This window comes from Nothoprocta perdicaria, unplaced genomic scaffold (genome assembly GCF_003342845.1).
Source record: "Nothoprocta perdicaria isolate Ctin4 unplaced genomic scaffold, notPer1 scaffold_4, whole genome shotgun sequence".
NCBI lineage: Eukaryota > Metazoa > Chordata > Aves > Tinamiformes > Tinamidae > Nothoprocta > Nothoprocta perdicaria.
Window position 1 is genome coordinate 815,664 of NW_020455643.1, and position 27,104 is coordinate 842,767.

General features: G+C 45.5%; 1 protein-coding gene across 1 annotated transcript; it reads right to left on the reverse strand.

Annotated features, from left to right (window-relative positions):
* Nucleotides 1-237: 237 nt before the first annotated feature.
* Nucleotides 238-22,177, reverse strand: GPR149 (G protein-coupled receptor 149). The gene is made up of 4 exons (XM_026045129.1): nucleotides 21,209-22,177; nucleotides 20,017-20,209; nucleotides 18,075-18,487; nucleotides 238-1,488 (listed from the first exon to the last, which is right to left on the reverse strand). The coding sequence occupies exons 1-4, from the start codon at nucleotides 22,169-22,171 to the stop codon at nucleotides 919-921; spliced, it is 2,139 nt and encodes a 712-aa protein (XP_025900914.1). The 5' UTR covers nucleotides 22,172-22,177; the 3' UTR covers nucleotides 238-918.
* Between the last annotated feature and the right edge of the window lie 4,927 nt (nucleotides 22,178-27,104).

Genomic DNA, 27,104 nt, shown 5'->3' on the forward strand with positions numbered 1-27,104 from the left:
TGTTTCAAACGGGCCCCAAAGAGGAAGACCACATCGCAAACCACTGTTCCTTGCTTAGGGATGCCTCCTGTCTGAAAAGCTTTAAACATGAAAAATTATTCACATTAATTTTAATCGTTTAGCTCTTGAGACATCTCAAATGTTACCTTTATTTGAATCAAGTGCAAATATACTGTGAGGTTGGGAAACCTCTTAACTTGGCAAGACATCATGGAGGCAAGAAAAGGGTACTCTTCAGAGTCACTGGCATAAAATTAACCAACATTTTACACACTTGACCAAAGAAATGTCAAGCCACGAGAACATCGTTAAGTTTCACAATTACGTATTTACAGAATGTACATGCTTACATTTCAGCCATCTGCATTTGGAGATCTAACAGTCGCCTGGTACATAGGCATTACATAGGAATCACACACAGAACAGGATAAACCTAAATCACTTCATTGTCTATTAATCCTTTACTTAGTCAAATAAAGGAGTTAGTCTTAAACTTTTGCTACATTTTTGCAGATAAATGTTTCAAGTCATGTAAGAGAAGTAACAGTAGTAAGAAAAGAATTGTAACAGTCAGTAAAAATTGTTAAAACTTCACTCGGGTGGAGCTCTTCCCCAGGTTCTCATGGACAGGCCACCAGTGCCAATAAGCAACCAATGCAGTTCTCTTTTTAGACACGAGAGTTCTTCAAATAAATAGATACATAAATAACTTGAAATTCACTAAGCAAGGCTATAAAGCACTTAAGTATTTCTGTTTCCCCAACTATATGCAATTTAATGTTTTCACCTATTTGACAGTAGACCCCCACGAAAGCTTTATACTGGGTAAAAACAGTCGTCATTGTATTTTCTAGAACAACTTGAGTCAAAAGGAGCAGTGTCCGTTCAATCCATTTAAATGTCTAGATTAAATGTCTTTCAATTGTTGCCTTCTTCTTCACGTTTTCTGTATGCTTTATTCAACATTTGTATTTCTTCCTGATAACCATCTCTTTCCATATGTTGCTTTTTACTGTTCTGCCGATGAGCTTCAACCGTGTCTGGAATTGATATGTTAATATCGCTGCCAGGATTGTTTGATGGTATGAAGAGTGAATAGGAGGCAGATTCCCCTAAATCACACGAAACAAACCTGTTCTCTTTCCGTGAATACCGTAAGGATGGAGACCTCACCTGTGTGGAGGACTGGCTGATATTACTGATGATTGACACAGTATCCAGGGCCTCTTCATTGTCACAAATTTCAAGAACCTCTAAATGAATTTTAACGCTTGTGTCAGCAAATGTATTTGGTGACTTCTCCGGGTTGGGCTCATGACCAACGCTCTTAGATCGATATACTTCAATCTTCTTCGACGTGGGTGCTATTTTTTGCCCCTCAGTGCTTACCTCGTAGGTAGATAAGGAGAGAGTTTTCCCCGTGGGTGCCTGCAGAGACACAGTTCCTTGAAAGGCACACAGAGGAATAGCTAAGGCACCACCTGAGCGCTGCAAAGAAAAAAAATAACCATTACACAGTGCTACATTTTGAAGTCAAAATTCATTATAACACGTATATAACACCAAATATGCTTAGCTGATTTTACTGTTGTAGACTTTTCTTTGGAATATCTTAGAAAACAAGCATTTAAATGAATATTATGACGTTCTAAAGGGTAAAAAGAAGTGTTTTACAATGCAGACTGTATGATAAAAAACAAAGTCCCAAGCAACTGTGACTCAGCTATAGCTCGTGGACACACACACTTTGTTATAATATGTCTGCAGTCTTAAAATTTCATTGCAGCCAGTCTGCACGGAGGCAGCTGCTGTGAGCTGCTCTCTCTGCAAGTGTTTTCACTCTGCTTAATTTGGATCAGGATACTGGTCTCTCAAGGCTTCTCACAGAGTCAGCAGAGGGGGAGGAATCATACCAGAGCACAGCTGAAAACAGGACCCTAGTCTGACAACATCTGTTTCCCTTGGGCAGACTGTCTTAATTAGTCTTAACTAAATTAGGTGGCTAAATTTAGATGGCTTAAATAGCCAGCTAAGCTTTCCAAAATAATTTGTCAGATATTATTTATGAAACTCTTTTTATATCTTTATTTTGTGGTGAAAATTGTGCTTGCTAAATTACACCAGTTGGATATCTATGACAAGGATTTACAATGCTATTATGCTGATGGCTGCAGAAAACATTTAGACTCTTGCTCCCTACTCTATATTTCACAGTGGCTCTAGAAGCCCATATGTGGTGGCTTCCAGAACAAAAACTGAATTCACCAGTAGAGAAATGTTCACAAATTTGAAGATAGGAAAAAAAAAATTCAATTACAGCTGTGCTGTACTGAAGGACAAGCTCAAACTAAGGATTTTTAGCAGCTGCAAAGAAAGTAATTGCTCCAAACGGTGTACACAAATAAAGGCATTGCAGAGAGACGTCATCGCGAGTGCCGACGCGGGGGGCAGAAAGGGTTTGCTGCAGCAGACAGTGGTAGCTAATTCCACAGCAAGCTGTTCCGGGCTCCGGCTGCAGTGCCGCATGACACCTCCTGACTCTTTATCTCACACCACAGGGACTCACATTTTCACCTGGCAGAGGCCATCAACGCAGTGACTTGTGCTGGGCAAACAGAAGCGACTGCAGAAGGAGACACAGAACAAAGCAACACTCCAGCTGTAGAGACTTTCACTGCAGGGCTTACCTAGTGCTCCATCCCCAGCAGCTCTGCTACAGCTGGGCTCTGGCTGCTCACTGAGAAGGGCCAGGATTAGCACGGAGAGCTGCTTCTGATTCTCTATGAACACTACTAAAAGGAACAGCAGCCTGGCCCAAGGTAACTCCTTGGCAGACAGTGCCAGTGCTGACTCAGGGACAGTCATTTCACAAGGAAGGCTAGAGTAATTTAGAGGTAGACGTACATTAGAGAGGGCTCCTAAAACTGCGGAAAGCTGCGGAATGCAGCTCTGCAGGTGCACAGGCTGTAGAGCCCAGTGTGTGCTAAGGATAACGGAAAGGAGCCTAAGAGCAGGTGAAGCAGCCGCTACAGACCTCGGTGTTGCTGTTGCGAAGCTGCTTTCTCGGGACCACTGTGGGTCTTTCAAAGCTGCCTCGAACATCTCCAGATCACATTCCAGGGTGATGCGCCAACTGAGTCCTACCGCGCTGCAATGTCCTCTTCAGCTCAGGAGCTGCCTGACTTCCCTGCTGGCTTCGCTGCCTGCCGCTGCTGCTGCTGCTCTCCAGAAGGGCAACTCACCAGCCGGATGTCATTCCCTCACTTTCCCACACGCACACACTCCCCTTAGCAGAACGTAATTTTCTGGAAGATTAGGGAATATGATGCATTGCTAGAGCAATCAATGAATGGGGTGAAAAAAATGACAAAATGTGACATGGGTTCAGTAACTAGAGGAAGAAAGAGAGATGATTTATCAGGATGTGAGAACTGAAGGGATTTAAGGAGCTTGGATAGCGCATTTCTTCCTGCCAATGCAAGGCAAGGCTAAGATGAGGGAGGGAGACAACTGTCTAGGAGAGCAGGATCTTCCTCTTCATTTTGAGTGTTGTGATTAATCTATCTGCAACCAAGAGATAAGCAGCAGAAATCCCCAGCTTCCAAAAGGACCAGCCTCGTGCACATGTGTTACACAAGGACACCCTGCACTCACCTGCTACAGCAGAACTGCCACAGTCTGCTAATTTGGCTTGGGCAAACAGTGTGGAAAGCAAGAGAGGAAGAACGGGAAGAATAAAATGTGTGGAAGTGTGCAAAGCAAGAGAGGAAAAATGGGAAGAATGATGGAAAGGGCAGACTTAGCAAGTGGCAGCATGGAGGCGAGTGAGCATTACCTTAGGCATAGAAAGGATCCCATTTCGGCCAGTTCTGGTTAATACCTCCTTGCCAGTAAAACACAGAAAGTAAGCAAAACCAAAATGGTTTAGTATACTAATTTGAAATGTGAAATTGTTCTTAGGCAGCTGGTAAGCACAATTATTTGCTCCTTATTAAAAGAAGGGGTTGTGACGAGACTTCTCCAGCGTACATGGCAGGGACACAGCTCATCTATGACTCCATGCCTCGCCTTCACTAAAGAGCATGAAGGGGAAGAGCCCAGGAGGGCTGGACAGGCCTTCAGGCCAGGGGCAAAGGGCTGGGAAACGCTGCCTTTACCCACTGTTCCTCCAAAGGAGGGAACAAGGCTCTTCTGGCTTTGTGAACAGCCAGGTACAATTACCTTCAGTAGGAATTAGTGTATATGAGAAGAGACTGATCTTGGCTGACCAAGATTTCGACCTTGATAACCTTATGAAACATTCATTTTTGCTTTTTAAACAGCCATTAACACCCCATTACCTTATGACCCATGCATGGCAATTAAACAAGAACGTACCTAGCAGAGCAGCCTACACCGGGTTTTGCTGGGAAGGAGGGTTTTGCCTTTCGCTCCCATTGCTACTGAGAGTCTTGTAATGTAATTTCACTGGAAAACAGGAAGCAATGTGAATAATGCCAAGCAGTGGCCTTCAACTTCCCCACTGAGGTTCTTGTGTCTCAACCCTGCATTACTTCAGCACCCACACTTGTTGTGAATCATCTTTTTACTTCAAACCAGAGGGTTTTTTGAAAGGGTACTGCCTCATTGCCCTCTCCATATGCTTGTCCCTCCACTCTTTGTATTCTTGTATTTAAAAGAAAAACTACTTTCAGAAAGAGACATCTCCTCCCACAGCATCTACATTAGGTGTTTGGTTCTAAACCACTGTAACTATAACAAAGATGTTGGTAAGAAGGCACAGAAAGCTCACAGTTAACCACTCCTGGAGCTGTCTGCAGAAAGACAATGTTTTGATGCTGTCTTATGCATTAGCGTAGAGGTGAAGAGCTCTGTGAAACAAATAAAACCCATCTTTTAAATCAAAGTGCCATTTTGCAGCCTTTGTGTCTCAGCAGCTTAGCAGATGCACACATATAGCTATTATTTCTGAAATAATAAGTTGAGTAAGTTGATAATTTGCAAAGTTGCTTAATATATATATCATGTGCCTTTCAGCAGGGTTGCGTTGCAGGATCTCTAAGGGAGTGACGCCAGCCCTGAGTTCCCTCCCCAGAGGAGCTGGTCCTCCCCTTGCCTAGTTGCACTCTTTGTGAATAGTGCTCATTCATTTCCGTCAGGTCCCGTCACTGGGCAGCTCCCTGTACAGCTCCTGTCTCACATAGCTGCCGGCTGTTCTCTCTGTTCAATCTAGGGCACAGTTCTCACTGGAGAACGACATGTACCAGAACATTAAATTTTAACAAGCAAAGAAAGAAGTTCCAAAGAAGTAAATCACAGATGTACTCATTTCTTTAAGAGTGCCACTGCATTTTGAATGGAGAAATCTTTGCATAATTGATACTGCAAATCCTTCCATTATTCACTCATCTGCCAGATTACATGGAAAACAGAAAACAGTTGTTATTGCTATAAGGCACATCTTCATCATAATCCTTGCAGCTTAAGACCAGCCTCTTTAATCCAATTTTGGCTGTCTGAGCAGGCTTTGAGCCTGATTCACCAGCTGAGCACCTAATGCAGGGAGCCTGCGCAGAGAACACAAACAAGCCCACGGGCACCTTGCCAAAGGGCCCTGGCAGAGCAGTGGCAGAGGGTCCTCCAAGAGACTAATCTTCCCCTTGCCTTGCCTTGCCTTGCCTTCCTTTCCCTTTCCCCTCAAAACAGACAGAGGGGTAAAACCCTTCTTTGCCTTTGGGCAGGACTGCAGAGTTTCTAAGTTACAAAAAGGCTGCACTAGGATTACTTGAAGACTATACATCAGATCCTTTATAGAATCTGTTACTGTATTTCTCACTGCGAATGGGTAGAAACCAAATCAAACCATCTTTTTCTACCCTGTTTTCCAAGAAATGCCTATCTTGTGTTAAAGATTAATAAAGGGGTGTTACATATCTAGTACTCTTGAAAGAAACTGTAATTTCATCACTTGCCAAAACAGGGCCTTATTCTGCATGCTGCTAAGTGCCTCCCAAGGACGTATGGCATTCTCTCGGCTTCCCCTTAGTGGCTGGAGTTGATCAGGCAATTTCCACTGCCGGGCACTTCTGGAGAAATCAGGAGCGTAAGACTGTAATCAAGTTTAAGTACCATTTTTTATATTTACATTTGATTACACAGGAGGGAAAGGAAAGCTCCATTCTCCAAACACAGTTATCAATGAGCACTTCACCTCCTCAGAACAAAACTGACTCTGCTCCAAAAGCAGATCCTTAGATAGATAATACTGGCTAGCACTTGAAATCCGAAGAAGAAAGATGCTTGTAAAATAAGTCCCACGACCTGAGTGGGGACTCAAGCAGCTCACAGCTCAAGTTTGATTTTGAAGACAACAAATTGCCTCAATTTATTGCTGTTGCAATACCATGAATACTGCGTTGCAATGGAGAAAGAAGGGAATGCTAAGGTGATTGGGAGGAGAAAGGAAGAACCTAAGAACCTGGACTTCCTAAGCCAGCAAGGGAGAGGAGTAAATTGGTTTGGAGGACACTCCAGTGCACCTACATTAGGAGCTTCCCTCCAGTGGCTCTGAGAGAAGGCAAAAAAGTCAAATAAAACTGACATGTAACTGACTTCTGAGATGCCACAGACCTCTGTGGCAGACTCAGTCTTTCAGATACAGACCAGGACTAACGTGGGATCTGCCCATGGGCATAGCTGATATATATCTATGTCTCATATGCCCACACATCTACGTCTTGGCAACGGCCCGAGGCCTAAGTTAGTCTGCAGACCCTCTTTCAATGACTCCGACTTTTGAAATGTCCCAAATTACAGACTCTAAAAGCACAAGACAGGTATTAAAAATCTGAAGGATAGTTTAGGTGTTGCAGGGAAGGAGAGGGAACCAGTTCGTGTCTTGTCTCCGGGGGAGCTTTGACGCCGGCCTGGGCAGCGGCCCTCCCGACACTGCCATCAGCCCAGGGCAGAGCCAAGAGCACAAAGGCAAGTTCTGCTGGGTCCCAATTCCATGCCACGTCCACTGGGCAATGCTGCCTTCCGAAACAGAAATATCATTAATCTCAATAAAGATCTAATGAATTGGCTCAAAAATGTTATTTTTAGAACGTCTCCAGTGAGAATCCCATCATTTCTTTTTGCAGACAATGTTTTTTTTGTTTATTTTAAAATAGATGCTTAGTCTTCCACTTTCCTAAAAATAAAAATTAGCTGAAGTAAAATTAATTGCTGCAATGATTTGCCTTTTGAGAGGCTGACTGCATACAGAGTAGGATATGACAGGAATAGACAAGTTCACCTCAAATGACTTGTAAACCAATACTGGCCATTGCACTGCCTAGTCTGGACAGATCTTTATTTGCAGCAAATTAATAACAAAAAGAGCAACAAAGGCATCCAAGACAAAAATACTGGCATCTGCATACCAGAACTTCTGCACTCAGCTGACTGTGGCCAAAATAAATGAATTCAATAGACAGATGTTTTAACTCTGTGAATGTAACGCACACAGTGGCTTCAACGCCCCCTTGCACAAGGATGACACAAGCTGGCAGGGTGCTTTGCTCTGAGACCTGCTGGAGCCCGTTCTGTACCTGTTAAAGCTCTGGTTTCTGCAGGGTTTCAAATCTAATATATTCGCTGTTCTCCACAGATAGAATAGCTGATTTTACAAGAAATATTTCCCTGTAATACAGAAACAGCCCTGTCTAACAAGATTTACTGATACACCTGGCCTTTGGCTATTTTTTCTTTCTTTCTAGACACCTTTCTCATATCCTACAAAGATCTTGAAAAATAACTGGGAAACAGGCATGTCTGTTATCATTTATATGTCTCACTTTTAGATGGATTTATAGAACAAATATTGACTTAATGATCTTTATGTACTTCTGTGTATTTGATTTTACAACCCTGTGTGAAAGGGTTATGATAATACATAATATATAATTCACACTTGCAGGTTAAAAAGTGTGTGCAGAATTAAAATTTTGTACCTGCTGCAAAACTAGGTCTTGCTTAAAGGTCTTGACCTTTATTTTACGTATGTACTGCCACTAGATGAACCCACTCTTCATTTGGGCAGAAGATAAACTAAAACATTGCTTTTGTTTATGAGGAAAATATAATGACTAGTTTGCCTGAAAAATAGCATAGGCCGGTAAAAATTCTTCTCCATTTCTCTAAGCACCAAATATAATGGCTTTATTGGAAGGTCTTTACATTGCACTTCTTTTGCAAGCGCTGTACCATTAAGTGGCATTAGGCCCCGTGCAGAAGGATGCCTTGCTCAGGGTGGTATCGATCCTGTTCGGAGCCCTGCTCCCATGGAAGAGGACACTGTTACCAGTCAGGGACTGATCCTGTGAGAGTCTGTAACATCCAGCGGTTGTGCTGCAGCTCTACAAGGCTCAAGCATTTATCCACAGTCTGGTATTTTATCTCTTTCTCTACTTGTGCATGCATCCTTGCACCTAGCATTCCCAAAAGCCTATTTAAGGAACAGATTTGGAGGGCAAGGCAGCTCGGTCCCGTTAGTGTGCCGGCGTGCAGGAAAGGTGACCGGCCTTGCCCGCGTCCAGCCTTGCTCCCCCGGGCCGTGCTCCTCTTCTCGGTGCTGTGCTCCGGTGCAGCTGCACGGGGCCAGGCGCAGCTCAGCACGGAGGCTGAGCAGGCCTCCTCAGGCTGGCCTTGCCAGGCCCTGCCCTGAGCCCCTAGGAGGTGGTGGATAATGCTACGCTCACCGGCCAACTGGCAGAACGGCACCTGCCAGACGAAACTGCCCTAAACCCTCCCAGTAAAGCCCAGACACACAGGCACAGTGGTAAAAGCCTAGACACACAGGCGCAATACTTCTGGCCTCTGTGCTGCCCCTGGCACTTACTCAAACGTCTACAACTAACCTGGGGTGAGAAAGGTCCTGTATCAGTGCTAGAAACCCGTCAAACCACCAACGTACCGAGACGTGCTGCTGCTCCTCCCATGTGAAATCATTTCAACTGCCTCCCCCTCTTCCTCTTTGCAAGGCACACAAGGAGCTTCTGTACAGAGAGTCCTTGAACAGGTTTGCTCGAGGCAGCCAGGAGATGATGCAGCGAGTCAAAGGAAGAAAGCACTAGGCTATGTAATACATTGCAAGCCTGGCAGATTTCTTTTGCCTGCAGGCACCTAACTAGAGGCACAGAAAACATGATATATTTACACCCAATCTTTCTAGAAAAGGAAAAAAACCCACCTGTATTGTGTTAGTTGTTAAAGATACCTCTCATCTATGCCACAGAGAAAGTTAGCAAATGACAAGTACATTTTTTCTTTTCCTCTCAATTATAGCTAGCCTATAGAGGTACTAAATAAAAAAGGCGGCTTCATTCTCCTTTCACGCCACTCTTATTACAGAAAAATCAATTTGATGGAATTACTCTTTTTTCATGGAACTGACAATGAGGGGACATTCAGCTATGGTATTTTCCAAGGCTAGACCTTCTTCCACGCAGCACACAGCTTCAGCTGGAAGCTAACAGCCTCATACATGTATTCACAGAATCCCAGAACAGCTGAGGTTGGAATGGACCTCTAGAGACCACCTAGTCCAACCTCCTGCTCCAGCAGGGCCACCTGGAGCATGGGGCACCCTGTCACATCCAGGCCAATGTTCTCCTGCTAACACAGGCGGTCAGACGTCACCTGGCATTGACTGTTGCCTACATTTTGGTGTGTGTGTATTCACTTGATGAACATAGCACTCTGTTGGCAAAGAAATCACCCAGGTAAAGTTGCAGGCAATTCTCTACTAAAGAGCATTTTTCTTGCTTGATTGGTTTAATGACTTTCCAGGAGAGTAACTCATACTACTGGATATTTATTCCAGGGTTTTCCCATTTCTCCCATTTGAGATTACTGAAAACTCTGCATGTCTAGAACATCCTTTCTAGTCTTTGAAAATTATTTACTGATGACAGAAAGAGGTCTGGTGGCCTCTCTTATTTACCTTGAGTCTGTTTCAAATAAAGAAGCCTGGCACTCCATTCTCCAAAAGGCTAAATCAGACTTAATTAGTGTTTTTCTTACTACTTTGTTAAGGTCTGAAAATAACAGGAAAAGCAATACTGCAGGTGAAATACAAATTAAATGGGCATCCTCTGCAAGTATCCCATGTTGCTGAACAAGTGAAACAAATGAAGACCCTATGCGCCCTGCTCTCGGCCTGCTCAGCCCTGCTGTACATCGCTTTCCTCCAGAAAGTACTGCAGGGGCTGTTGGCATCAAACATGTGAGATACCAGCTGTTCTTCTAAGGAAAGTGTTGGGCAGACTGTGAAAAAGCCCTGCTAAGTCTAACAGGGTATTTACCTGACTAAAACTTGCCACGGCTGCATTGCAGGTACCTGGAATCAGACTCCCTGTTTAACAACCTGGCTATCTCCAAAATTCTGTAAAATATGCTTTCATTTTTTTCGCCATGGCAGTTCACAGTCTTTTACCCAAACACATACATTTTTCACATTTGAATTCTGAAACCGAGTGCAGCTGAATGCACATGAGGAGGAGCAGGCTGCACCTTTGCTGCTGCATCTGACACAACACTGGGGAGACCAACAGGTCCAGCTCCCTGTTAGTCCATTTTCACTGCAGATGGGACATCTTTCACTGGACCTTACCTAGCAGCACAACTGTCTTCCGACTAGATGGAACCCATGCCACAAGATTCACAAACTTCAGCAAGTATTTCATCCCACAGGTGTCACAAAAGTATAGAAACATAAAAAAAAGCACGAAATGTAAGGAGTGACATCTCTTTTTCACGGAGAGAAGAGCACACATAACCTCTAAGCACCTCCTGCTACAGAAGTGGAGCAGGGAGGAAAAGCATAAGATGGCTTTGCAGGACACAAATGGAAAGGGACACATTTTTTGTGCACAGTGTGTGGTTCAGCCTCTTGACTTCCATTAGTGATAATGGGAAAAACAGAGCTTTGTCCCTAGTCTGAGGAGGCAGCCCAAGAGGATATTTCTGCCTTGTAAACACTGTGATGCAGTACACAGCACTGCACCTGGTATTCCCACCTCGCTCCCCATTTTACCAGCACAGCCGGGGGTCATGTGTTAGCTTTGCAGCACAGCAATCTTTATGAAAGCTTTAGCTCTTTTTAGTTTAGAAAGCTTTTTAGTTTTGTGCTCATTTTTCCAAAGTTGAAACAGAGGCAGAACTCTTAGATCAAAGAGCTCAGTAAATCTACTGGAAACTGTGAAAGAAAGATCAGCTTGAAAACAGGCATGGCAATGTAGGAAGGAGCTTGAGAAGAAGGGCAGGAATAGGAAAGAGGTGACATTTTCCACATATTCATATAGTGACAAATAAAGAAGCATGTCGATTCAGTCACATAGAAGGTAAACCAGTATTATAGAAATATATGTCCTCCTCAGGGTGTGTCGTGTCACTCTTCCCAGCTCCTTTCCTGTCACAAAGAGCCACATTCCCATGTCCCCTGCCAGCTGCCACCGGGTTTTGCTCTGCTGAAGTGAATGGAGCTACCATTTCGCAGAGGGCAGTGCTTCCACAATGGAGCCATGTGTCACACTCTGGCCTCAGAAATCAAAGAAAACTAGAAGAGAAGACAAAGGCAAGCCAAGGAAATTGTTGCTTTCTTTAGAATTGGGATAGGGTGGTGTAAAGAGCATTTATGAAAGGAGTTCAGGGATATATTTACTGTGATAGGCTAGGAGAGCGGTGTCTCCTCCCTCGTCCTGCTCACCCTTCTCCTCAATGTGTGCGCTCACGCCCAGGCACAGGGCCCTGCCTGGGCTCCTCGTCCTCCCCAACAGGGCCCTGTGTCACCTAATGACACATCTGCCTCCTCCTCCACCCAAAGCACTACCAGCTGACAGGGCAACAAACAAGCCAAGACGGCATTGCTCCTGGTTAGTGTGTGGTTACAGAAAGCAGAATGAGAACTGTTGCTGGGAGCACGCACTGAACAGGCAAGCGGCAGCAGAGCCCAGGGCCTCTCCAGCTTGCTCGGCTGCAGGGCATCCCAGCTGTGCTGCAACTGGCAGCACCTCCTAGCACAGTCTTCTCCCAAACTTTGTGTAAGCAAACTTGGACAGAATTTGTTTTTTTAAATGGAGGACTGCTTGCAAGTATTATTGGTAATGATTCTGCAGAGGTGTCCTCTTGAGTCCTCCAACCTGCTTACAGATTCGGATGCAAAGCTCTAGCAGCATCAGCGGATGCGGTGCACCTCTAGACTACTAACAGCTGTGAAAACTTTCAATGTTTCTCATTAGATGTGAGGTGAGCAAAATTCCATTAAGCCAAGCAGACCACAAACTTCTGCATCCAGCTGCTCCCTTCCAAAAAACAGCAAAGGCCTTGACTTAAAAAAGGGAACATATTGTCTTTTTATAAAAACAAGAATGAATTTACAAAATTGCTCTCTAAAAGTAAGAAATGGAAGAAAGTATCTTTTTTTCTCACTTTTCTATCAGACACTTTCATTTCTTGCTCTTTTTTTTTTTCTACTTTCAACACATAAAATAGTGTAGTGGTGGTATCTAAGTAGTAGATAAAGAGCTTAAATTTGAAAAACCTGTTAGAAAAGATATAACACTAATCATCTGTTTTCACGGGGCCTGTTCCAGAGGAACATCACCTCATACTGCCAAAAGGCTACTGTTTTGCCCTTGCAAGACAAGAGGTTCTCGAATGCAGCTCAGACACAGTAGTATTTTGTGGGTTGCATATTTCTTTATGGCTTTTTCAAAGATAATGAGACTGAAGTGAATTATAAAAATATTACTGTTACAAACTGCTGAATTTGAGATGACCTTAAAATAATCCATGCCAGAAAGTATACATCTAGCTACATGTCCTTAACTAGGCAGTGCTAGATATTGGGGTCTACTCAGATTGCAGACTTTGAATCACCCCATTGTTTTTTCAAACAAATGCACATAGGGCAATAGGGCTGTGTATTTCGCATGGAGTCTTCAAGCAAAACCTGAGGATGCACACTGTGTCCTCTGGCAGAAATGCTCTTTGCCTCTCTCCCTCTGCTTCTCCCCGGGTTAATGTGGTGTTCGCACGCTGGGGCACTGCTGCTCACTGCGTCCCCATGCCAGGCAAGTGCTGAAGGTTGTGGGTGACCTTGGACTGCATAAAATGTGTCATCTGCCCGTGGCCCCTGCTGGGACGTGCTCTGGGCTGAACAGAGCATGTTCAGAGCGCACTGCTCTCCCCGAGGTTGCTGCTTCTCCTCATGATTTTTCTCAGAAAAACTTAGTGCAATTATTCTTTCACTATGCTCCTTCAAGACTGCTTTTATTTGGACACCACAACTCCCTTTTCATTCTTTCCACCTGCAAAGTGTCAGCAAGGAGGATTAATAGAAAGGCTAAAGAGGCTTTTATAAAGTTGATGATGCTGACGACACCCAGCTCTATTTTTGCTGATCTGGACAATACAGTCAGATGCAACAGCCAGCACTGGCAAAGACTGAGGTAGCTGCTTGGTGCTTCATCTGCCAATAAAGTAAATGATGATGCGCTGATGGAAGCAACAACCTAACACTGGCAATATTTCATTTGTCCTGCTGATAAGAAATACTTGTCATCAGTGGAATATCTAGGTGCCTGACCAGCTGTTCTTTAAAGATGAGGATTAGATTATTTCATTTTTTTGGCCCTGACCAAAATGTCCTGTCTTTTCCTGTGCTCGACCAAGCAGCTTTGGTTCCAAATGGGACAGCTGCCTGCTACAGCAATACACATTTTATTACTCACTTGGTGGCAGCAACTCTCACACTGATTTCTGGTTCTACTGTAACTGGCCTCAAGATTGCTGTAGTTCTCCAAAGTGTCATCTCAATCACCACGGTATTCTTGGCTTCCATTATGGCTCTGCTCTCCATGATTGCGCAGAACGGTGACCGTTGGGTTACCTGAAGAAGAGCTCATCTCGCCAAGCATAAAGCAGCAGAGCCCCTCGGCACAAGGAGGAGGAAGCTCCGAGTGGGAGCAGGGAGCGAGTGCCGGGGCCGTGCGAGGCGCCCGGCCTGTTCCCAGGTTGAGCCTGGCCTGCGAGTCGCGCTCTGCACCAGCCTACAGTCTAAGGGGCTCCAGCCTGAAGGGCACAGCAGTCACCCGGGGATGCAGGGCAAGGGCATTTAGGGCTTGCACTAGGCTTAGGATGGGGTGTTCAGAGGAAAGACCAGAGGTGGAGAAAGGCAGGGATCAAGGTAGTTTGGGGAGGAACAAGCATGGGAACACGTCCTCTGTAGGTCCACCTTCTCCCCTGCTACCAGCCACAGTTCCTCCTTTTCTACTTCCTGGCACTTACTGCGCCCTAACTCCAAAGAGCTTTCAAACCTGGCAGTCAACCACAACTGATAAAGAACTTAAATGCAAGTAAAAACGCATTCTCATTTTTTATAAGGCAACTCTCGTTTTCAACACCTATCTACAGAGGAACAGAGAGCCTGTTTCTCCTAGCGAGCTGCCATGCCAAGCAGCCGTGCCCTTTGCTCTGTGGGAAGGCACGAGGCCACACAGCACCCCGCGCGGGGAGCAGCTCCTCAAGAACATCTGCGATGGTCCCTGCGGCCAAGCACCCACAGCCCAACCAAAAGTGAGGAACTTGGCCCTTGTTAGGGTAATCACCCATTTCTTGGTAGGATTCATCATCTCCTCTAAACTAATCAGCATTATTTGCAAAGCACACAGAAAGTTGTTTTTTTAAAAAAACAAAGGTAACTAGTGGGGAGAGATGAGGACAAAGTGACATTTCTTATGTACCCAGGGATCTCCAGACAGGCTAAATGAAAGGATGGCTTTTAACTTATTTAATGTTTGGCCCAAATTGATCTTTCATCCTACATACATCTAAGAAATGTTGTGGCTTTTTTTTTCCACCACTTATGGGAGTTTCAGATTCTGCCCTTTTCCCCCAGCAAAGTAAATGTCAGCACTGTGAAGCTCTGAAAGCTCATGCTGAATGTCAGAAACATTGAGACCTGTAGCTTAGAAGCCTTGAACTTTTAGACCATAAAAGCCTTAATGCCTGGCAAGTGCACAGTGTGTTATAACTCGGAAAATGTCAGGAAAGGACAGATGAGGATTCCTTGTAAAGGGAGTGGTGAGAAAGCCTGTCCAAAGCGGCATGTAGCCCCCCAGGGCACACTGAGGCAGGCAGGGGCGGTCAGTGGCACCTGCCTCACGGCAAGACGCTGCTGCCTGTGCAATGGGAGCCCCTGGTCTAGCAATGCGGAACAGCGGCTGCCCGAGACAGGAGCAGGGAATATTGTGCAAAACCAAGGAATGACCAGAAACTACTGCAAGGAGAGCCATAGTTAATGATGGACCTAGCGACACACTGACCCTTTCAACTAAATTATACGGGACCCTCAAGAGAATAACAAGAACTAATAGATTAAAAACAGGTTCAGTCATCATCTGCTTTTGCCCATGGACACAGCAGTTTACCAAGCCATACTAAAAGTGAGTAAACATTTGCTTTTCCATGGAAGGAATGATCAAGCTAATATGAAGTATCAAATTGAAATTTCTGTTTTGGCTAATTTTATAAACTTGTGGATATCAAAGTCATTTTAGTTATTTCACCTATGAATGTGCTGGAGATTCCTAACAAACTGATTTAACTTTGAAGTTAGCACTGCCTGGAGCAGCAGATTGAGTTGAGGGACCTCCAAGAGACCCTGTCAACCTAACTCCTCCTGTGACTGCTGTCCCGTGGGCTTCACACAGGCTCCAGCCCCACTCCCACTGACCACGAGGCTGAATTGCTACCGAATCCCATAGCGCACACTTATTTAGTACTCAGCCAGGTAGACTGGCTTTGGCTTTGGCTTCATCAGGCCCCAAATTCCTGCCACCTGAATCACCCTGGCATTGCAGTGGGCAGGAAGGGCTGATGTTCTAGACAGCAGCATATATTGGAATTCAAATAAAGGGTTTAATATCCTGCAACAAGCTCACTTGAAAAAGTGCTTCTCAGGTTTATAGAGCCTTCTGTTTATTTCAATGGAGATATGTGAACTCCTTTGACAAGCACTGGGTATTTTTGTTTGCAAGAACACAGGACAGAGCCGCTGGCACGGGACACACGACACCCACCACATGTCAACTATCTTCCCGGCCATGTGGGCTCTCCATTTCACGGACTGCTTTGCTCACACCCCTCGAAAGAGACATACACTCTTCTTTTCTCTGAGACTCACAATCCTAGAGAAAGCCTGAAGAGATGATTTGCCTGTGTCCAGCTATGAGCTCTTCAAATACAGCAGAAGTAATTTTGCTACTTACTACACAAGCTCCTGAAACTTAATCAAATAAAAGTGCACAGCAATACAATAATAACAGAACTATAGTCATGCCTTTTGTTTACATCCTTTTGCATATGTTTTGCAGTTGCTCATGCATTATAAACTGAAAGCCTACACCGTCTCCTTTTGGATTCTACCAAGGGAAACCTTCAAGGGTGAGTGGGCAGAGTTGACATTTAATTTGTCTCAGCGTCAATTTACAGTAGGAATACAAAACTGCATCTGTGTCACAAACAAAATATGAAAACTATGTATTTATATGCACAAATAGTTACCTTGATTTATCTTAAAAATGGGTGTAAGATCCTATTTATACACTACTTATGCTGATAAATTGTATGCTGGAGCATAAACAACATACCACACAAAATGTGCATACAGAATAGGAGCAGCTAACGGCACCGAATATTTCTACCCATTTTTGTTCCTTAAACCATGCTGAGATGCTTTCTTGGAGGCCAAGATGTGAAGAGAGCAGCGTGTAAGGTCTAGCGCTGTGGGATAAAGAGGTGCTCATTTTGGTTCCACTAGAGCTGTCCCATTACAGCCTTGCCTGGCACCTCATGCCTGTGTTGGACCTGCAGTTCAGAACCAGTCAGTTCTAGGAGGTAGGAAATCTTCACACTCATTGTTTGTTCAACAGACAGTCCCTATGTTCCATTCATAAGGGAATGATTAACAACATTTGCTTCCTCCTCCCTTTTTCCCTTCCTTTCCTTCCTGTCATGGCGGAACCAAAATGTAGCAGCGCTGAGAACTCGCCGAGCTGCTGCTCTGCACTGCTGAATGGAGCACGTGAATGAGGACGGGGCAGCTGGGCAGACTACAAAACTGCCATCTGAAAACCGAAAGCGAACCCCAGTGTTTGTGGAGATGCAGCTAAGTTCAATGGGATATACCAAAGGTAAAGGGATCACACTGTAAAATCAAGGTGTTAGTTTTTGATAATATGCCCTTAAAGTCTAGGGTCTGTTGAATTTCCTATTCTCGATAAGGTTGTAAAGCTTTATTGGATTCTATATGGTGCCCTGAAAATAAATAAGAGAGAGCACAATTAAAACCTCTATGCCAAGAGCTACACAAGCTAAGTGTATGGACATCCACAGTAAATCCTTAAGTTGAAGTGCTATATACAAGGAATCCACCCTTAATCACTTGGTTCTTGCAGCTCCAGAATGCTAATCAGTTCCCGACTGTTTTTTTTTCTTGATTATTTTCCACTTTCTAAAGCAAAGGGTTTTGATCATTTTAATATCTGGAACGTTTCTCTATGAATCTAATACGAAACTTCACACCCAGATTGAAATCTATACTTAGCCTGTGGTGCTCACCCTTACTATCTGCTTCATATGCTTGTTTATCCTTTTCCAGGTCCTTTTTCCTCACCAAAAATGTAAGCATGGCAAAAAAAACCCCAGTCACTGGATCTTTTGCAGTCTTGTGAAGAGAAAATCCCAGTTCATAGAGATGAATTAACATAGTTTGTTGTGAATTCTAACCATCCACTGATCATGCAGGTGTATGCAAAATAGTAACAACAATGAAAACCTACAATTAGGGAGACAAATGAGAAATTACTGCCAGATCAAAATTTGCAAGTAGATGTGAGATTATTAAAATACACAGTCTTAAATATGATTTTTACTAAACGTAACACAGTTAACAAAACTAACTGGAATTTCAATACAAGCAATTTTTTAAAACACTTCTTATTATCAGAAAAAAAAAGAAATAATTTTACCTGGCGCGGGGTCCTCTCCGATTTGCTCCGGCACCATTCCCAATCAGTGAGTTCAGGCTTATGGCTTTCCTCATGGGACAACCTTCTTTCCGGTCCTTCAAAGAGCGCTGGCTTCTCCAAGGCGCGGGTCTCTTCCCCTCGGGAGGCGTCGTGGCTCTCGTCGGGGCCGGGGCCGGTGTCGGTGCCGGTGTCGGTGCCGCCGCCGCGGGGGCCGCCCGCCGCCGGGGCCGCGGTGCCCGGGGTGGCCTCCCCTGCCGTCCGGGGCTCCGGGCAGGCACCGCAGTCGTAGCTCACCAGGTTGTGGTAGGACACGGATTTAGCACCATCAGCCTGATGGTGGTTCTCGTGGGAGATCTTGTAGATTCCATACCCTTGCTGGAAAGACAGGTTGAACTCAAAACCTCTCCGTTTGGCTAAACACAAAAGAGACAAAAGAGACAAAAACAAGCAGAAAAATTAGATTACACATAAAAAGTAAATTACATTCTAAGACACAAAGTAATTTATTTTGTTACAACTACCAGGAAGTAATTTTCTATCTATAAAAAAGTATAAACTGTTGAGAAGAAAGATTTCTTAATTATTAAGTTACGGCGTTGCTTTCTTAATGAATTCAGAAATAATGCATTCCAGAGTTCATGGGTCCACAGAAACTGGTAGATTAATCTGCCATTTTCAAAAACACATTGGTTGCAATGCTAACCAGGTTCACACAAGAAGAAAATAGTTAAATTATGGCTCATTTTGTGATACAATTTTATTTCAATTCTATTTCAACTATATACCTAAAGTAGAAAAATTGTACAAAGTGATAAAATGTATTTCTGAGAATCGATAACTATCCTTCAACGTGAACAGTCACATAAGAAAGAGAGTTCTACAATGAAAGGTAAGTAGCTGAAACTTCTGTATATTCTTCATTCTAAATTCTGTGCTTCAGGTAGTTAGTCTTACACAGAAGTTGAACAATTAAATTTCTCAAATGTCACTTATATCCCTTCACGTTTCCTTGTTTCTAATACAAATTGCCTTAGATTCTTCAGGCTCGTGTCATCTTTTCATCACCTTACTCATCTTGTGAAATTATGTTCCTTCCAGCTCTATCATTGCTACATTGGAAAAGGTATAGAAATACCTTGTGTTAAAGCTTGAGAAAACCTGAGACCTTTAGAATAAAAGACTAGAATACTAGGATTATTTTAAATTATAACTGTTGCTTTTCCATCTGCTGTATATTCTGACTCTAATATTGCACTAGATGCACCAGGAATAGGCTGTCCTCCTGGTGAACTCCCGCCATCCGCTCCGGCTAAGCGGTTCAAGGGTCATGGGCAGCAGCAGAAGTCATTCCGTGTTCGGAGACGTGTCCGAAGGCCAGAAAAAATAGTTCCAGAGCTTCAAATTATTACAAAAAATTCATTAACAAAAGCCTGGCATCCTCTGTTTTACACATATACCAGTTAAATGTTATACACATGCAGGAAAATCCTTTTAGGCTAAGTGTTTGGCAGGTCCTCAGCTTTCAACAAGTTACATATGCACCCTCCCCACCAAATCACGACCTTTGGTGTTTGCTTATTGGCATCACTGTAATTTCTGCCCAGCATCTATAGAGCAGGTGCACAAACAATAGATCCTCTCCTCCTTTTAATTCAGGAACATGAAGTTGCTCACAATTAACCTTTCCTTTTTTTCCTCGCAGCATTAAACATATTCAGTGTGGTCGGTGTATTTGATTAGCGCTTTCTGCCAGACTTCAGTGGATGTATCTTTCCCAGGGTAGGACAGGAGAGAAAAAGTAGGATTCAGATTCATTTGTTCTGCTAAAAGATCTGCCAGCGAGTTGGGACAATCCACCCAGCAAAGCAGTGTTACTGACACTAACTTCCTACCCTATTTACTACAAGGTGTACCGCAGCTGCGGGCCTGGTCCCGCACTCACTTTTGAGCTCCTCCGAAGACACAGCGTACACGCTCCTCCTGCAGTTGATGATGCAGCCACAGGGCAGGTGGATCCAGTGCTCCGACAGCACGAACACTGGTGTGACTGTGGCAGCCAGCAAGCTCAGCAGAAAGGTAAGGGTCTCGAAGGAGAGGCTCCGAAAACCGATGATGTGCTGGACAACCATCTGTATCTGCAAGGCAGAACATTCAGAAATATAAATACCTTCAAGCGCATGATATATTGCCAGGGAGAGGCAAAATATCTCACCATGAATCTGACACAAGTAAAAGTCACAGGTTGTTACCCATGAAAATATGCTGAGCCAAATAACTGTCTGTCTAAAAGAGCATAACCAAAAACATGGCAAACTCCTTCTCATTCTGCATTTCTCAGAAGACCCCCTGCTTCAAGTTAAATGTAAGTACAGCTGCCTGGGAAAGATTAAAGAAGCAACTCACATTGCAAGTCCCCTCTTAAAAAGGACAATAAGTGGCTCCTGCGTGGTACCAAACCCCCAGTTCCCCATGGGGAGCAAGGACCTCAGCCCGCAGTGAAGTGGGTGGCTGGGCTGCGTACGGCCCTCGTGCAGCTGAGAGGGGCGCAGAGGCTGCGGCACCCAGGGGGCTCAGCGATATCACTGAGCAGGAGCCTTGCTCACACTCTGAACAGACTCCTTCCCTATGACACGGGGATGTATCTGTTCACAAGGCTCCTAGTTCATGCATATGGACAACCCCTCAAAATACTACAGAGATTTTACAAAAGACACAAAAAGTCTTATTTTTTCAAACAATTCCTATTGCTTAACCAATCTGCGAGTCAGAGCTGCGAGGTGGGGCAGCAAAGCTTGCTTAGTGTGATGCACAGAGCTCACAGCACTGCTCAAAGGCTTCCCAGAGGGCTGGAAACACAAAGGGACGGACTCCATTCACCCCTGCATTCAGGTGACACAAATGCCGGCAAGGCAGAGCAGCATACTGATGAATCAGGCTCTGGCAAATGCGCTGAACGCCAGTTCAATTCACATAGCGTGACACAGATCTGCTCCAAAGCACTTCTGCTGGCACAGGCTATTCTATAAGGAGTAACTACTATGTCTCCTGTTCGCCCGTTTCAATTCACACCACGTGAACTCGCGCCCCACCTAGACCCACGTAGCACTACAGAGGAAAGCAAGCTGACAAGTTACCATCATGGGAAGCCAGAGAACGGCCTTTGTCAAGGCGAGGATGAGCGAGAAGCGCTTCTGGGCGAAGGCCACGGCGCAGCTCCTGCTGGGTGAGCTGCCGGCGCCGCGCGGCCCGGCGCCCTCGGCCACCCATCGCGCGCCCAGCGCCTCCGCGCCCGCGTGCGCCTTCCCCAGGTGCTTCAGGGTTTTATCCACAGGGTCCTCCGGCGACAGCGAGGGGGTAGCGCTGCTGCAGCCCGCCGGCGTCGCGGGGCTCACGTGGCCCCGAGAGATTTCCTGGTAATCGGTGTACAATTGCTGCTGCTCGTCTGAGCACAGCAGCTGGTAAGTTAGAGGGACCGCAAGCACCGTGAGGAGGCAGAAGCACAGGGAGTAGACAGCAAATAAGAACAGGACGTAGGAGCTGGCAGAGTCCAGGAAGCAGCCCCAGGAGGTGGGCATGTAGCTGCCCCAGCCACAGAGCGGGAGGATGCAGATGAGCAGGCTGACGATCCAGGCGGTGACAATGGCCCACATCATGCTCACCGGCCGGCTCGAAGCGCTGCGGCTCCTCGCCACAGTTTTGTTGACGGCGTAGAAGTTGTAAGAAACTATAAGAGACGCTTTCAGATTGCTAGAAATACCCTGGAATAAATATATAAGCGCCGAGGTGGTGCACAGAGGCTGGGGGAGCACATCACTTGACCACTGGGTGAGCATGAAAATAATCACTGGCGCTGTGCTGATCAAATCATCTATTGACAGCGAGGTCACGATCATTGCCACTGTGGTTTTGTTCTGCATTTTCAGAAGGAAAACCAGGGAGTAAATGCTGCCCAGCAGCGCTGCAAATGTAATGATGAAAGTCAAGCAGAAGAGAAGGACGTTCCAAGTTCTCTGCTCACTGGGCTTATCCATATCGCTGTGATTTTCAGTGAAGAAGCTTGTCCCATTGAGTGATAAATTACCAGGCATTACCGACATCGTCCTTGCCAGGACTTCTGCTTGCTGCCTCACTGACTCTGCAAGTTTTCACTAGCAGAAATTGTAACTGCTAGCTCCACATCACAAGTTTCTTTGTTTTCCTAAACTCTCTTTTGCGGCATTTGATGAGGAAACACTCAACGTAAGCATCCCCGATAACCACAACAACTCATGCTCTCCAAAGATCAGGCAAGAATCAAACACTGAAAAAAATGCAGTTCTTAATTTAAAAGACATCTAGGTTTGACGTAGTCCTCTATAATCCTTTCAGTAGCAGAAGATGGCTAATTTAGGCTCCTCAGGTAATAACACGCCATTCACTTTTACTGGGTATCAGGCGACGTGCTTTACTCACGAGTTCAGTTGCATGAAGGTAGCATTTCAGGTGTGCTGAGGCTCGGGGAGAAAGCCGGCGGGCAGGAGAGGCTGTTTGAGTCCCGCAGGAGGGAGGAGTCCGCGCGAGCAGGATAGCGGGGATGAGCGGGGCGAGCGTCTGCTCGGAGGGAGCTGGCTCGGGAGGCTGAAACCGCGGCCCCGCTAAGCCACACCTCCGATGCTGACACCGAAATCCAATGCAAATACTCAGATCTGATGTCAGCCGTGAGTGTCATTCCCGTAAAGCCCACGGCTGCTCCGGCTGTGCATCACAAGCTGGAGCTGCTTTTGTTCCCCTGCATTTCTGCGCCCTGGGCTCCAGGAGCGCCTCGCGGAGCCGCCGCAGGGTGTGTCTGCTCGGCCCTCTTGCATCCCGGCTCCTGCTGCCAGCGAGCCCAGGACACCGGCTGCGGAGCTGCTTAATGACAGCGTCTCAGTGGTGACACTTAGAGCCATGCAAATTAACACGGTGTGACAGCGCGGCTCAGCTTGGGGCTCACAAAACTTCCATGCCCCACGATCCAAATTCAAGCAGCATTGACTGCTTGCTGTCTGCTCTGACCAAATGCACTGAAATCATCCCAGCCAAGTGCACTTTGGTACCTGAGAACGTTCTCTCTTCAAAAAGACCACACTGAACAAACTGCTAAACCCACAAAATGGAGAGCATGGGCAGGTCAGTTCAACGCTATCTTCTCTGCATCTCCATCCTGCTCAGCATGACCTGGCATTTACCTACATTACACTAACACCCTTCAAGCAACAGCTGCACAGCTGTGGTGTCTTCTCATTTTCAGGGCAGGGTTTGGCTAGAGGTGATTCTCAGCCCCAAACAAAGCAAGAGCAGGAGGGAAGGCACAGCTGCAGCCTGTGGCAAGAGCCCTCGATACAAAGATCTGAGCCAAGGAAGGGAGAGATACCAGCAATGCTCACGTAGCCAAGCAAGCTCTCCTTCGTTCCCCGTTCTCCGGATGCTCTGCCATGGCACCAAGAAGGCCTATGTCCCAAAGCAGCCAGGCTGTCTACTCAGCTGGTACAGTCACAGATTGGTCCTGGTCACACGCGCTGACACGAAGATGCGCTGTCCCTGCCTCTCCCTTCTCCTGTTCACACTGCAGCTGCCTTCGTCTCGATGCCTCCACACTATTCATCACAACAGGCCGCCAAGCTGCATGTCAGAAATGTGCCATAGAGGAGAGCAGCAGCCATCCTGTTCTCCACCCAGAGCACAGGCTGGACCATCTATCCGGCCTTCAACTGCACAGGATTTGACTTGGCTTCTGTGATTTATCTGTCCTACTGGAGTATTGATTGTTAATCTGTGCTATGCCAGCTAAAGGCCAGGGCTCGTTTCCTTCTATTTACAAATCACAGTAACCTCTGTCCCTGTAAGGCCACCTTAAATGAAGGACAGTGTTCTAAACCTGAAGATGAACAGTGGGAGCCTGGGCAGAGGCACAGCCAAGGGACAGGAAGGGAGAGAAGCCCCGTTCACCCCTTAGCCTGCTTTCCTCAGGAGGAATGTGCCCATAATGTCCATCAGTATGAACACATGTGAAACTCCCCACTTCTCTCCCACTCCCAATCCTTCCAGGCCCCTGACAAACCAGTTATTTTCAGGTAATCTCACACTGTCAAAGCTATTAAGTTCCCACAAGGTTTTTTGCAAATTAGCAGCTGATCAGAGGAGACAGTCATGTGGCCTTCCCAACCAGGAAGATGACTGCAGCCCAGGTCCACTCTTTCCTAGAGATCCGGGGCCATAAAACAGAGATTATATAAATACCACAACCATTAAAAAAGCTTCGTTTTTACCTTATTGGAAAGTAAAGTCAATTAACCTGTGTGCTGAGCTCTGGGTCCCCTGAGTATGTGTCAGCATGGCTGGACATAGCCTTTGCTCTCTGTTATATAAACTATACACACTACAACCATTCCATGGGGACACACTCAAGGTCTTAGCAGTGATCGTTTCCTCCTCTGTTTATCTTTCTTTAAAATGAGTGATAAATTCTGATAAAATAAAACAAGTACAGAATGACTTGTTTGATCCTAAAATTAAAGGCGGGATTGAGTTGTAACAGGAACAAGGGATCCCATGACAGAAAGCTGGTTTCCAGTAGAGCAGTGCCCCCGAGTCACTGGCTTGAATGCCCAGCCGGTTCTGGGCTCTGGGGCAAATAAATCGTAACGACATTCCCTGCTGTTCTTCAAAGGATGCACCTGCACAGCAATCTTTCAAAATTTACAAGAACGTTGTCATTATAACTGCTATTCCTCTCTCAAACTTCATTAAAACGTGCGGTCTGCTCTGAGGGCACAGACTTACATAGGGCTGGGGGTGAGGAGGACGGGAAGGCAAGCAGAGATGCACACAGTGGTGTCACAAAATAAAGTTTCTAAACGAACAGGGCTAAAGTGCAGTAATACAGCACTGAGAAAAAGCCACAGTTAATGATCTTGCAGAAACGAAATGAAAGAGTAAGACACCTTTTGCTGGCACTATGTCCTTGGTTTGGATCATGCCCAGGAAGGCTGGATTTGTAGACTAGGCTCCTTGCCGCTTATTTCTTTTATTCTCTGTATTTAACCTGCCACATTACTGGGGTTCCTAATACAAGTGCTGTCCTCTGCAATATAGAAATATATTCCTTTTCACGGAGTGAATTCATTGGGCTAAAGAATGATCACAGAGAGAAAATGTATTAGACAGAAAATCTCCTCCCCGGCCTCATTTCAGACAGCACTGCACAACACTGTCTCCTTAAAGCAAGAGCCAGCAGCACTCAACACCCTATGAACAGATTTGCAAGAGACACCCTGCATGCAGCAGTTCAGCAACGCCTGTGAAGGGAATCAAATATTAATCATTCATAAAATAGATTCAACAAATAGGTTATTAAAAATTTATCCTATTTAGTGTGAGTCACATTTTATTTTCCTGTCTTGCAACAAGCTAAGCTTTGACTTACCATTTTGCTTTCTCTTGTCGCTCAGGATTGACAAGGTTATCACAGCAGCTGTATGACTCGTTCATTTGAGAAGGTGACATACTCTGTGTTGGACACTAAGGTATATGTACTGAAGTTCACAAATGTTTGGGTACACCTGTTCATAAATGTATGTTTTCCAACAGCGTCTAAAAGAAAGTGGTTTGTTTCTTCTAGATTTTAACACATTTTAAAAAATATGTGTAGCTAACTGGCCATTTTTGGTCCACTGGATTGAGCTACAAAATGATAAAATTGCAGCTAATTACTCCATCTATTTGTCCCAGAAGAATTAAATCAAGGATGGCTTCTAATAAAAGGTAGATACTATTATATTTAATCTGTTTCCACTGCACTTGTATTGTTGTGCTGTAGAAAAATAGTGCTTAGCAGTTTGGAGCAATTAAAGCAGTGTAAGTCAGGAGCAATTCTACTAAACCAAAAAACATGATTTTAACTTATATGCTCACTATGGGCTAGACTGCAACAGCTTTAACTCGAGCGAAACAGAAACTTGCTCCGCAGATATGACCCCTTTTGGAGTCAATGGATTGTGGCTATTCTGTTTTCTGTCCCCATCTGGCCCTAGGGGCGCAGGACCCCATAAGCAGATGTGCTACTATTACAGAACACCCATTTTCAGATCTCAGTAACTTTTGTTTTTTACTGCTATACTGTAAGCAGTAGAAGGAGACTCCAGTGAATTCTCCCTTTTGGGGAGAATTGCGGGAGGCCGCGGAGTGGCGTGGAGCCCGCCGTGCGGGATGCCCGGCTGCCCGGGCAGGGCACAGCTACGTCCTGAGCTCTCCCCCTGCGCTTCCCAGCTCTACAAACAGCATGTTGGTGCACAGCGAAAATTCAGCAGGTTCCTGTTAAAGAAGACGTCTGAGATGAGAAGGGGCGCAAGTTACGCTGCCTGCAAGGGCCAGCGCCCACACGGGCCCTTCTTTGGGAAATGCTCTGTTTTGCTGCCCAGCCCTCCTGGCAATGGGGCACTCCTAATCCGCCTCTATTGGTCTGGCTGTGCCCCATTGGAGGACAAGTCCACCAAATGTAACCCTGTGGTCTATAATCACCCCTAATTTGGACACTGTTAAATGTATTTAGTGGGGAAAAGGCGCCTGCGGTGCGGCAGGGGCTGGCAGCAGCAAGACCGCGCGGCTGGGGACGGCAGCACCGACACAGTTAAGCAGGGAAGGCAAAGAGCTGCAAAAAACACTTAGCCCTTGCGGAGGGGGAGGAAGGGAGGGAGGAAGGCACCTGCCCGGGAGTGACCTCGCTGCGACCCTGTCCAGAGCAGCAGGAAAATCAGCTCTTGGTGCAGACCTTTCTCCAACTGTAATAAAATTAATGACCACAAGAGCCATTCGTAGCACGATTTGCACATTTCCCTGCCCCCTGCGTGGTCCAGGCTGTCTTGGCTCTTCATTTCCTTTTCCCTTGCTCCTTCCTCATCGCTCCTGCTAACCTTCAGGGCAGGCTGAATGCCGAGACCAGGAGATCCAGCCTCAGGAGCTGCAGTCACCACAGCGAAGTGGAACTTCAAATGCTCCCTGCAAAGCCTTGGA

Coding starts and splice junctions, on each gene's coding strand:
- GPR149 (XM_026045129.1), bottom strand. CDS start 22,171: ATGTCGGTAATGCCTGGTAATTTATCACTCAATGGGACAAGCTTCTTC. Junction 20,210..21,208: donor TTCTCTGGCTTCCCATGATG/GTAACTTGTCAG, acceptor TCTGCCTTGCAG/ATACAGATGGTTGTCCAGCA. Junction 18,488..20,016: donor GTCTTCGGAGGAGCTCAAAA/GTGAGTGCGGGA, acceptor TTTTGTGTTTAG/CCAAACGGAGAGGTTTTGAG.